Genomic DNA, 12,500 nt, shown 5'->3' on the forward strand with positions numbered 1-12,500 from the left:
GGTAGAACGCTTGTTGTAGTGGGCCAGGCGAGAGGACTCTCCGGCGATACGCTCGAAGATGTCGTTCACGAAGGAGTTCATGATTCCCATGGCCTTGGAGGAGATGCCGGTGTCGGGGTGGACCTGCTTCAGGACTTTGTACACGTAGATGGCGTAACTCTCCTTCCTGGACTTTCTGCGCTTCTTGCCGCCCTTCCCTGCGGTCTTGGTGACGGCTTTCTTGGAGCCCTTCTTGGGCGCTGACTTTGCTGGCTCGGGCATGATGATGTCTCGTTGCTTCTCAGAAACGAATGAGGGGGTGAAGGGCGCTTACCCGTCTTATGAAGAGGAAGCTAAGCAAAGTCAGCGGCCGTAGACACTCCCCTGCTTGCTTGCTCCCTCCCTCCCTCCCTCCCTCCCTCCCTCCCTCCCTCCCTCCCTCCCTCCTCTCTATAGCCTATGCTCTGTGACCGATGGGGAATTGTGTGTTTCAAAAGGGGGGCTTTAATAGGTGTCCAAATGGCACGATTGTTGTGCCAAATAATGCTGGTGATAGAATTGCCCACTTTGGCACCGTCAGACATAGGGCTCCCATTTTGGACTGTGTGTGTGTGTGTGTGCGCGCTGTCCCCCTCTTTTCGAGCCACGTCTACCGACTCGTGGTGGCTTTATGTTGTCCAAATTCCACTATTGCTTGACCCAAAATAATAACGTTCTTACACTTTGCCACTGTCAGATATAGGCCTCCCTCTGTGCGCTAAAAGTGGACGGGACATTAGAATCCTCTAATTAATACTCCCTGTCCACTCGAAGTGGCTCATACTTTCTTACTAAATTGCATACTAAACATTTGTTGTTATATATAACACTACATGGAATGGGCCCATTTTAAGCGGATGTGGGTGGCTCTTAAAAGAGCCTTTGGGTTCGAGTCGGGGTGTTGAGGTTCCGAAGAGAGTGGGTTTAACCGCCGAAACCGTACAGGGTGCGTCCCTGACGTTTCAGAGCGTAGACCACGTCCATGGCGGTAACGGTCTTCCTCTTGGCGTGCTCGGTGTAGGTGACTGCGTCACGGATCACGTTCTCCAGGAACACCTTCAGGACACCGCGGGTCTCCTCGTAGATCAGACCGGAAATACGCTTCACGCCGCCGCGGCGAGCCAGACGGCGGATAGCGGGTTTGGTGATTCCCTGGATGTTATCGCGGAGAACTTTGCGGTGACGCTTGGCGCCTCCTTTTCCGAGTCCCTTGCCGCCTTTGCCTCTTCCGGACATGGTGTGTTCGCTAGTTGAGTTCAAGTGAATGAATGATTTCAGCGCCGGTGCGCGGTGCGCTATTATCTGCGTTTGGTCGACCTGATTGAGGCCGGCGGCACAGAAAGCGCGCCTCTGTTATATGTTCGGAGGCGTTGCAAAGGGGAGGGCGCTCGTTCTAGGGGACTAGGGAGGAGCGATTTCAAAGATGACGTGAAAGCAACTAACGTGCGCGGGAAACATACTCAAATACTGATATAGGCTATGTGGAACACAAGGCCAAACTGTGACAACTGGGAGATCAGCTAGTACACTGTGTCCCTCTCCTCATATTGTTGTTGTTGTTGTTGTTGTTGTTGTTGTTGTTGCACCTGATTCTACTCATTGAGGACTTGGTAATTTAGGTGACAGGTTGTTCAATCAGCTGTGGCTGTCCAGGCCTACAAGAAAAATGGGTCCTGTTGGGGGTAGCCTACTCTACCGCTGGAGTTGGGAAACACTGAAATGGAAGGGGGACACGCAGTGAGCAAAACTCCTAACCACATAAAAACACAGACACTTGAGATCATTAAGAGCTATAAGGAGTCCATCAACTACCTGGTCAGTCAAGTCATATAGGGGGGGATTTCATGGCCACCTGCTGGAGCAGAAGTCATGTTTGCCAACACTGGCCTTAAAATCATTAAATTTAGGAGCTATAAGGAGTCCATCAACTAACTGGTCAGTCAAGTCATATAGGGAGGGATGTCATGGCCACCTGCTGGAGCACAAGTAATGTTTGCCAACACTGGCCTTAAAATCATTAGGAGCTATAAGGAATAAATCAACTCATCATTCAAGTCATATAGGGAGGGATCTTAGCACCACCTGCTGGATCAGAAGTACCCTTCACCGTAGGCACAAGAGAGCCATCATCTCTCAACCGGTGCAATTTCCATAAGTATGTGGTAATAAAACAAACAACGACAGCTCCTCATATAGGCAGTGGTTTCACACATTTTTCTCCAAGATGTTCAAACGTTCATAGATGACCAGCAGGGTCAAATAATAAGCACAGTGGTTGTAGAGGTTGCAACAGGTCAGTCAGTACATCAGGAGTAAATGTCACTTGTTGTTAGTGTTGTAGTTCCTATTTCTACGGTGTTGCCTACCTGCAGCAATCATGATTTACCTGCAGTGTTGATTGCAATTACGTAATTTGTCAACTCATAATAACAGATGTTTTGCAAACCGTTGATGTTTAAATAAATGGATTCCCGGTGTCCGGATACCTTTTCTCTTAAGGGATGTGATTGAGTGAATCCAAAGTAAGTTGGTCTAAATACATAATAGGATGAATCATTCAGGTAAAATAACGATTAGTTACCGGAGTGTAACTCCAGTTCTATGAGTGGAGCGGAGCCCCATAGGGGAGCTATGCTCCTAGTGGTTTACCCTCTGCCCTAAGGCAGATGCAGCCTGAAGCAAAATTATGCACACACCTACAGCCAATAGGAGTACAGGTGTCCCTATATAAGGAACCCCGTTCCCTCAATCTGCCTCCCGAGATATTATCTTCAGCGAGACTAGAGAGGGTCGGTAGGGCCTTAAGTCCTATGGGGCTCCGCTCCACTCATAGAACTGGAGTTACACTCCGGTAACTAATCGTTCTATATCGTGGAGCTCCGCCCCATAGGGGAGCTATGCTCCTAGTGGTTTAAGGCGGAGCGAAATGCTCCAAAATGTACTCCCTGCCGAGCCTAACACTTCCCATTAAAAAATGAAAAGGTCAAGCCCAGCAATGGCTGCAACCAATTCCCGCAGTACTGCGACTAAAAACCCATCAGGGCGTCACAATATACCGCGTCATCGGTTATAGACCCGCCCCATCTAGCTCAATGACAATGTCAATGGCTATTGGGCAGATCAATAGAATAGACGCCGTGCTAATCTGACTAGCAGATAGCCGTGCCTCAATATTCTATGGAACAAAATATACCAGTCATACTAAACTGAACCTCAGATAGATGACCTCACATTCTGTCCACTCAATACATGTTTCTATATGCTGACACTGTCAGCCAGGAGACATGCCACAGAATATGCTCTTCATCCGAAGCGGACCTGATAGAGACCAGTCTATCATCCTGCTTCTCCCTCCTCTACCTCAAGATTCCCCTTCAGCTGTGCTGAGTGCAATCGAGATTGGAGTTTAAAAGGCTTATTCTTGACATAAGTCTTCCTAACCAGAGCGGACCTGATTGGAACCTGTCCAAGGTCCTGCTCTGTCCTCCTTTTCTAGCTCAAGAACGCCTTTCAGCTCTGCTGAAATTCGATCGAACAAAAGAGTTAGAAAACATGTCCATAATATGTTACTTCTAATAAAAGCGGACTTATGAACTTATTCACAATCCTGCTTTCTTTCTCTATTCTGCTCATGATCTCCCTTCAGCCACGCTGAGTACAGACCGAGCCAAAGAGTTAGAAGACATATCCAACAGATAGAAACGGATAAAAGGAGACGGTGTCGACCATGACGCTGCTCTACAAATATCCTCTACCTCTGTTCCTCTGAAAAGAGCAGTAGAAGCTGCTACTCCACGAGTGGAGTGCGCTCTAATACCCTGAGGCGGTTGTTGCCCCGCCGCCTCGTACGCCGTCTCAATGCCTTCACAAAGCCAATGAGACAAACGCTGTTTTGAAAGTGGTCTACCCAATGCAGCCGCACCGTGACACACAAACAGCTGAGGCGATGACCTAACCGCCGCTGTGCGCCTAACGTGACACGCCAAAGCGCGTACTGGGCACAGACAGTGAAGCTTTTCCTCACTCCTCTCCCCATGGGGAGGGGGATGAAAAGCCCACAATTCCACGATCTGCGATCTATATGCACTGTTAATAACCTTCGGCACAAATGCCGGGTTAGGACGTAACACCGCTCTGCTCAAATCGCCATTAATGGCAAGGCAGTCGGGTCTCGTCGACAGTGCACACAAATCGCTGACTCGTTTAGCAGTAGTCAAGGTGAGCAACAGCGCCGTCTTGATAGACAGCATCTTGAGGGGTATTTGATTCAATGGCTCGAACGGCGACTTACATAGCGCTTCGAGAACCAATGCCAAATCCCACTTGGGCAGCGTAGCTCTAGGTCTTGGCCTAAGCCGTTGCGTTCCCAATAGGAAACGTTTCACTAAAGGGTGACTGAAAACACTTTTTCCGTTAAAACCTTCATGACCAGCTGAAATTGCCGCTGCAAACACTCGAATAGTGGAGGGCGATTTCTGCTTATCAAACATAGACTGTAGGAATGAGAGCACACTCTCTACCTGACAGCTCATGGGGTCCACGTCCTGTGTATCACACCATCGTGAGAAAACGTTCCATCTGCTGGTATACACCCTAGAAGTGGAACCGGCTCTTGCGCCCTGTATTGTTCTGATCACTGCATCAGACAACCCACGGCGCTTTAACCTGTCCCATTCAGGAACCAAGCCTTCAGTGGTTGGCCGATTATGGGCCATTGCCCTATCGAGCCTCCCGCCTGAGTCAACGCGTCTCGTTGATGTGGAATTGGCCAGGGTGGCGCAATCAACATCTGACTCATCTCTGCAAACCACGGAGCCCCCGGGCGATCGGGCGCTATCAGTATCACTGACAGCTCCTCTGACCTCACCCTGGCTAGCAGTGGGAGAATGCAAGACAGCGGAGGGAATGCACACAGGAGAACTTTCGGCCACAGGTAGTGCGCGAATGCGTCTCTTCCCAATGGCGGTTCGTCCTGGTTTCTCAGAGAGAACCATAGGGGACACTGCGCGTTCACACGTGACGCGAACAGGTCCACCTCGGCTCTCCCGAATTGTTCCCAAATCTGTAGAACAATGTCCGGGTGCAGACACCACTCGTCGTCTCGAGGACCCCCTCTTGACATGAGGTCTGCCCCTACGTTCAAGTAGCCCGGAATGTGTGCTGCTCTCAACGAGCGAAGGTGCTTGTGAGCCCACAGCCACAATTCCACTGCCGCCCGATGAAGGGCAGGAGACCTGACCCCTCCCTGGCGGTTTATGTGAGCTACTGTGGTTCGGTTGTCTGACCAGACCAACACATCGCGACCCCGAAGGGTAGACGCGAAGTGGGTCAAGACCAGTCGCACCGTTTCCAACTCTAGGAGGTTGATGTGACGACCTGATTGAGGCCATGCACCTCCTATCGCTTGAGACTGACATGTCCCTCCCCATCCAGTCAGAGAGGCATCTGTAAACACTGGAATGTAGGATGACACCTTGCCCATCGGGACTCCGTGCGTGAGAACGCACGGGTTCCGCCAATAGTCCAGGTCTGCTCTTAGCGAGAGAGGAACCACCACCAACCGATGACGTTGACGCACTGGGTCTAGTCTTAGTTGGGCGAACCACCGCTGTGCTTTGCGCATGTGCAGAAGCCCTAGCGGGACCACAGAGTGGGCTGCCGACATGAGACCCAAAAGTGACATGATCGATAGCGCCGTTACTGTGTGATTCGGACGACACTTCCTCAGGGCTAGTAACAATGCTGCCCTTCGAGGGTCCGAAATTCGCGCCCTCATCATTACAGTGTCTAGCTGTAGTCCCAGGTAGACAATCTGATGACTGGGCCAGGGTGCGCTCTTTTTCCAATTCACAGCAAACCCCAGACGTGTGAGATGAATCACTGTCTGTGTCGTGTGTGTGAACGCCAGCTCTGCTGACGGGGCGAGAATCAGCAGGTCGTCTAGGTAGGCTAATAGCCTTATCCCTTGACGACGCAGCGGTTCCAATGCCGCCTCCACACATTTGGAAAACGTTCGAGGTGCCAAGGCGTACCCAAACGGCATCCTCGTGAACTCGTACGCCACCCCTTGAAAGGCGAACCGCAGAAACTTTCTGTGGCGCGATTGTATCGGCACATGAAAGTACGCGTCCTTTAGGTCTATGCTTGTACAAAAATCTCCCTTCTGAACACATTCCAGTAGGCGTTTTGTCGTCAGCATTCGGAAGGGCCGTTTGGTTATGCTCTCGTTGAGAATGCGTAAATCCAAAATCGGCCTCACTCCCCCCGTCTTTTTTGGCACTAGGAAATAGGGCGAGTAAAGCCCCTTGTTCCTTTGCTCTCGGGGAACTACTGTGACCGCCTCCTTCGCCAAAAGTTCCGTAATCTCTGATCTCAGAGCGGCTACTTTGTCTGGCGTTTTCATCACCGTTTCCACCACTCCCTTGAACGGGGGTGGGGTCCGATGGAATTGGAGGGCATAACCCTTCTCTAACGTCTGTTCTAGCCAGCGTGAGAGGGTACAGCTTCGACGCCACTGCCAGCAATGCAGAGACAGCGGGTGCGCACGAAGCTGTGGTGCGTCCAGTAGGAAGGACCTGTATTCCTCTATGGCCCTCGCCGCCGCTATTCCCCAGCACTGGGTTGGTGGAATAGCCCAAGTCGGGCCCCCCTTGAAAGGGAGAGGATACGTCAGCTCGTTCTGGGTGAGTCGGGGGCTTTGATACGTTGGTTACGACCGTAACTCCAGTAATCTTGCCCTCCAGGAACGCAGCACGGGTCTGAACTGCGCTGTCTGAGGTACTGGCCTGAGACAGAGCGCTCTGCCCGGAAAGCGATTGCGTCATCATGTCATTGTCTGACTGAGACTGCCGCTTAACATGAGACTCATCCTTTACAGAATTCAATAGAATCTGAAAGGTGTGATCTCTGACTGACACCACACGGTGGTGCCACAATGCCTCTTTACTGGTCTTAGGCGACTGTTCAACGACACACTCAATATGTGGTGAGCTGCGCTCATAGCCATGGGCATTGACACGTTCAGAATAATTCGGAGGCGTCCATACCTTGGTTATACCTGTAACCCTGGTATTCCCGCTCTCCGTGAACGTCGCACGGGTCTGATCTGCGCTGACTGAGGCATTAGCCTGCAGCAAGGCGTCATTCCCGGCTAGCGGCTGCGTCTTCATGTCACATTGGGACAGAGACAGCTGCCTGCTGAATGTGAGGTATCCTGAGATAAGCCAAGACGGTGTCTTGGTATCTTTCCTCCCTTCACCTCCTGTGTGCGTTCAGCTCTGCACCTCTGGTGGGCTGAACTACGCTCAGTGTGGTGAGTATTAGCGCGTTCAGAAAGAAGTGGGGGCGCCGATACACTGGGAAACTTCGTCACCGTGGTAATCGGGCCCTCCGTGAACGCAGCATGGGTCTGAATCGCACTAACCGAGACCTTAGTCTGCGATAGTGCGCCATCCCCAACTAGCGGCTGCGTCATCATGTCTCCTGACTGAGACTGCAGCCTGCTATGAGAGGCACTCACTACAGTACTCCTTGGAGTCTGTAATGTGAGTTCTCTTTGAGATAAACCAAGACGGCGTCTAGGTATTATTCCTCCTTTCACCTCCTGTGTGCGTTCAGCTCTGCACCCCTGGTGGGCTGAACTACACTCAGTGTGGTGAGCCTGGGCGCGTTCAGGAAAAGGTGGGGGCGCCGATACACTGGGCACCTTCGTGACCGTGGTAATCGGGCCCTTCTTGAACGCAGCATGGGTCTGGGTCGTACTAACAGAGACCTTAGTCTGTGATAGTGCGCCACCCCCAATGTGGTTATTATCAGCGCGTTCTGAGAGAAACGGGGGCGCCGATACGTGGTTACGCCCGTAACCGTAGTAATCAGGCCCTCCGTGAACGCAGCACGGGTCTGAACTGCACTGACTGAGGCGTTAGCCTGAGACAGAGCGCCGTCCCGGATAGCGGTCGCGTCATCATGCCATTATCTGGCTGAGACTGCAGCCTGCTATGTGAGACACTCACTACGGCACTCCTAGGAGTCTGTAAAGTGAGGTCCTATAAGGTACACTTAATACCTTTTATATACCTGCCTTATGTGTGCATTCAGCAACGCACCATGGTGGGCTGAGCTGCACTCATAGTGGTAAGAGAGAGAGCGAGAGTGAGGAAGGTCGAACGCTCTCGGATGTATTATGGAAAAGGGGGCTCTTTCTTGACAGTGTCAAGTAGAGCCAACTCTTTATTACACACATCAACAAAAAACATTCTCCTCCATACACTCAACGGTAGAGTGGGGGGGGACAGTGGGCTCGGTCACAGCAGGCGCTGTGCCGTCTTCCGTTCTCTCCCCCTCGCCTGTCATAAACGGCGTCTCTTCTGGCCGCCCTTCGGGTGATGCCAGGATGACGCTTTAATGACCTCTCTCGCCGGCACCTCTGGCGCTGCAGGGGGGGGGCGAGGCCCGCTCCCTTGCTGCTGGAGGCCGCCGTCTGACGCCAAGCTGTAGCGAGAGTAACGGCCGCCCTTCCTCATATCCACTTCCGGGTTGGAGGGAATGGGGGGCAGCTTAATCTCCCGCTGTTTAGCAGCCCACTCAATGAGACCTGAGAATTCAGGCACAGAGAGGCTGTGGCGTCATCATCCAGGGATGTAATGACCTCACAATTTCCCGAAGGAAAAGGGGTGTTAAACATCTGGGTCAGTGTAATGAATTGTTCCAATAGAATATTCATTTCTTCCCCAATAGCCCTGTCATCTCCTGAGTCAGTGCCCTCAGATGATGCCTCAGCTGAGACTAACACTGATAGCACATCCTCAAGAGGAATATCCTCCCTAAAAATGCCCAATGCTGCTTCCACTCCTTCAAAAAAGGAGGGCGCAGCTGGCGCATAGTGGGGGATTGATGAAGCTGTCCCTGGCGTGCTGTGCCTCTCAACCCACGAAACAGTGTCGGGGGGGGTCGACAGCCGCCAAGGGGAACAGCGACATTGAGCTCTGAAAAGAGCTTTTGTTAAATGCTTACCTTGGATAAGCTAGGTGTGCTCATTGTAGGAAGACGTTGATGGCTGGATATCAACGACGAGATCTTCCTGAGTCTTCTATGGCTTCTTCAATTCTAGTCCAGTCGCTGAAGATAATGGGAGGCAGATTGAGGGAACGGGGTTCCTTATATAGGGACACCTGTACTCCTATTGGCTGTAGGTGTGTGCATAATTTTGCTTCAGGCTGCATCTGCCTTAGGGCAGAGGGTAAACCACTAGGAGCATAGCTCCCCTATGGGGCGGAGCTCCACGATATAGAACACAATGTCTATTTGAGTCGAATCAACGTAATATAATCCTTTTTACGTCTCTATCATCTTTACTCAATGTATTGGACCACATCAACTCAACTTACTCAAGCTTATCTACTCATAAAAACAAGCAAAAAGATCTACTCAACAATATGACGTGTGCTTTTGTTGACTGTAATAGCTTGAGTACATTCCACAAAGTCATTTTTTACAGTGTATCTAAAGACACGTTTGTTGTGGTGATGCACTTTTTCTTTGACGTTGAACTTGCATTGAACAGACAAATCCATTTCGTTACAACCCTTTTGTAGTATGACTTAGGAATATTTGTTGATGATCCTAATGTCTATGCGTGAATAGTGATTGGTTGTTGGTGAAATATTGCTGAGAACCCATCATTTCCTGGCCTTTTTTCACTATTGAGCTATTTTGAAACATTTGTTTTGCTATTGGATTCATAATGGTGACCTGGGACAAGTAATTAGTGAAACCAGAGTTCAGCAGTTGCCATTAAAGCGATCGAACCAAGTCATCCTAATAGGCTAGTATTAGCCTAAAGCAGGGTTTCCCAAACTCGGGCCACATTTTGGGAGTTTTTGCCCTAGCACTACACAGCTGATTCAAATAATCAACTCATCATCATCAAGCTGGGAGTATTAGAATCAGTTGTGGAGTGCTAGGGCAAAACGCAAAACGCGCACCCCTTGTGGACCCCAGGACCGCGTTTGGGAAACGCTGGCCTAAAGAGCAAATGCTGAAAGGGACTCACCATGAGGTGCAGTACCCACATTTAACCACAAGATGGCCTCCGTGCTCCATTGTAAAGTTTGGGCCTCTGCATGAGTCTCTCAGCAGCACTGCAACATGGGACTTTCAAAGTAAGTTGGCATGCAATGTTTTTTCTGGACTGCATGCAAGGCTATTATTACACACAACTAATAGTGTCAATTATTCATCTGAACACAATTCTTGTTACTTACTATTCGGCCTATATTATCACTCGTTTCTTTTTCCCCTCCTTTGTAAAGCATTTTACTGTGTTACTATATAGTTCAAAGGAAGTGGATGATGCCAGATGGTTGTGTATATACACACACACAAACATTGAAGCTAGACTTCAGGCAACTAAAAAGGTGCAATACGTAGCTTTTAGACGTGTTAGTGAACAACATACATGGTGGCTAATGTAGAGGTGCGTGTATACATGGAACAATTGTGCCTTTTTGATGGAAATATGGAGGTGGCTCTTAAAAGAGCCTTTGGGGGATATTCGAGTTCAGGTCATCCTCATTTATGCGCGCTCTCCGCGAATACGGCGGGCCAGCTGGATGTCCTTGGGCATGATGGTCACCCGCTTGGCGTGGATGGCGCACAGGTTGGTGTCCTCGAACAGGCCGACCAGGTAAGCCTCGCTAGCCTCCTGTAGGGCCATCACGGCGGAGCTCTGGAAGCGCAGGTCGGTCTTGAAGTCCTGGGCGATTTCTCGCACCAGGCGCTGGAAGGGCAGCTTGCGGATGAGTAGCTCAGTGGACTTCTGGTAACGACGGATCTCTCTCAGAGCCACGGTGCCGGGCCTGTAACGGTGAGGCTTCTTCACACCGCCGGTGGCCGGGGCACTCTTGCGAGCAGCCTTAGTGGCGAGCTGCTTCCTGGGGGCTTTGCCACCGGTGGATTTGCGAGCGGTTTGCTTGGTTCTGGCCATGGCGCTGCTCTGACAGTCGGGAGTATAGCCTCGAAATGCCTATGTGAAGTTTATAAAGCCGGCAGTGGCGCCTGCTGATTGGACACCATCTCCCCACCACCCCGATTGGCCCGTTTCGCAGGCCTCCTCCGTTGGCCATTGGACGGGAGGCCCGGCCTCTCCAAAACTCAAACTCCCGGTGCGCGCGCAATAGGACGCCGCCGGCCCTTTACGCGCAATAATAGTCGCCAAAGTCAAGAGTGACAGCTTATAGGCACGTATCATCTAATGCTAGCCTGCTATGGCAAATGAGGCCAAGTAGGTGTTGTTGTTCATGCAAGGCCTCATGTGGGCACAGAATGTCGAAATAGTTGTGTATACACCCACTCAATGTATTGCGGTCATAGAAAGGTACTTTGCGCTTTTGGAGAGCTAGGTGGTTGGCTCTTAAAAGAGCCTTTGGGGGTTGAGTAGTCAAGTTGAAGTCGCAGTAGCGAATTTACTTGGCTTTGACTGCCTTCTCGGTCTTCTTGGGGAGTAGGACTGCCTGGATGTTGGGCAGCACACCACCCTGAGCGATGGTCACACCGCCGAGCAGTTTGTTCAGCTCCTCGTCGTTACGGACGGCCAGTTGCAGGTGACGGGGGATGATACGAGTCTTCTTGTTGTCACGGGCAGCGTTGCCGGCCAACTCCAGGATCTCAGCAGTCAGGTACTCGAGTACGGCGGCCAGGTAGACTGGTGCGCCAGCGCCCACACGCTCGGCGTAGTTGCCTTTGCGCAGCAGCCTGTGCACACGGCCCACGGGGAACTGGAGGCCAGCACGGGATGAACGGGTCTTTGCCTTCGCCCTGGCCTTGCCTCCGGTTTTGCCTCTTCCGCTCATATTGGTAGCTTGAGAAAGTCACAGAAAGTCTGAATGAGCCGCTCGCCACTTCGAGAGCCGTACATATACCTCGCCACAAGAGGCAACGATTGGCCACCGGGCCGGTGTGGCCTTATCCAATTGGAGCGAGGGACAGACAGATGGACAGACAGACAGCCCTAAGCCGGTTCCCACCCACAGGCAGCGAGTGAGAGGCTACTTTGTTTCCCTCCGACTTTGTTACTTTGTGTCATTTCGCGTGAGCGCCAAAATGTCCGAAATGACATCCACACATTATTTCTCTCCAAATGGGAAACAAACAGCTGGTGAGGGTGCACTCTTGAGTTTGAAATCGAAGCCACTATAGTATTGTTATTGTTATTACATGGCACTTGTAACACATCACAGCAGCCTGCCTCTGAACGGGAATAGCCCAGTGGCTCATATATAAAAATGGCTGTTGAGGGTGCACTCGTGAGTTTCAATTCGAAGCCACTATAGTATTGTTATTGTTATTACATGGCACTTGTAACACATCACAGCAGCCTGCCTCTGAACGGGAATAGCCCAGTGGCTCATATATAAAAATGGCTGGTGAGGGTGCACTCGTGAGGTCGAATTTCTGAGCCATTTTGGCCCTCTATTATATGCCTC

At 51.0% G+C, this 12,500-nt stretch overlaps 3 protein-coding genes across 3 annotated transcripts in view; all 3 read right to left on the reverse strand.

The window, feature by feature from the left end:
* Window positions 1-261, reverse strand: part of LOC311120923 (histone H2B) — a gene marked incomplete at both ends in the record, with an annotated part of 375 nt that extends 114 nt beyond the window's left edge. Inside the window, one exon of the mRNA XM_084195479.1 lies at window positions 1-261. This exon is cut by the window's left edge and continues 114 nt beyond it. Coding sequence (XP_084051605.1) covers window positions 1-261 — 261 coding nt within the window.
* A 10,330-nt stretch (window positions 262-10,591) lies between these two features.
* Window positions 10,592-11,072, reverse strand: LOC311120935 (histone H3.2; the record flags this gene model as incomplete). The annotated part of the gene is made up of 1 exon (XM_084195491.1): window positions 10,592-11,072. The coding sequence occupies exon 1, from the start codon at window positions 11,000-11,002 to the stop codon at window positions 10,592-10,594; it is 411 nt and encodes a 136-aa protein (XP_084051617.1). The 5' UTR covers window positions 11,003-11,072.
* A 408-nt stretch (window positions 11,073-11,480) lies between these two features.
* Window positions 11,481-11,867, reverse strand: LOC311120883 (histone H2A; the record flags this gene model as incomplete). Its single annotated transcript, XM_084195442.1, has 1 exon — window positions 11,481-11,867. The coding sequence occupies one exon, from the start codon at window positions 11,865-11,867 to the stop codon at window positions 11,481-11,483; it is 387 nt and encodes a 128-aa protein (XP_084051568.1).
* Between the last annotated feature and the right edge of the window lie 633 nt (window positions 11,868-12,500).

This window comes from Coregonus lavaretus (genome assembly GCF_964263955.1).
Source record: "Coregonus lavaretus genome assembly, contig: HAP1_SCAFFOLD_423, whole genome shotgun sequence".
In the NCBI taxonomy this organism is placed as follows: Eukaryota; Metazoa; Chordata; class Actinopteri; order Salmoniformes; family Salmonidae; genus Coregonus; species Coregonus lavaretus.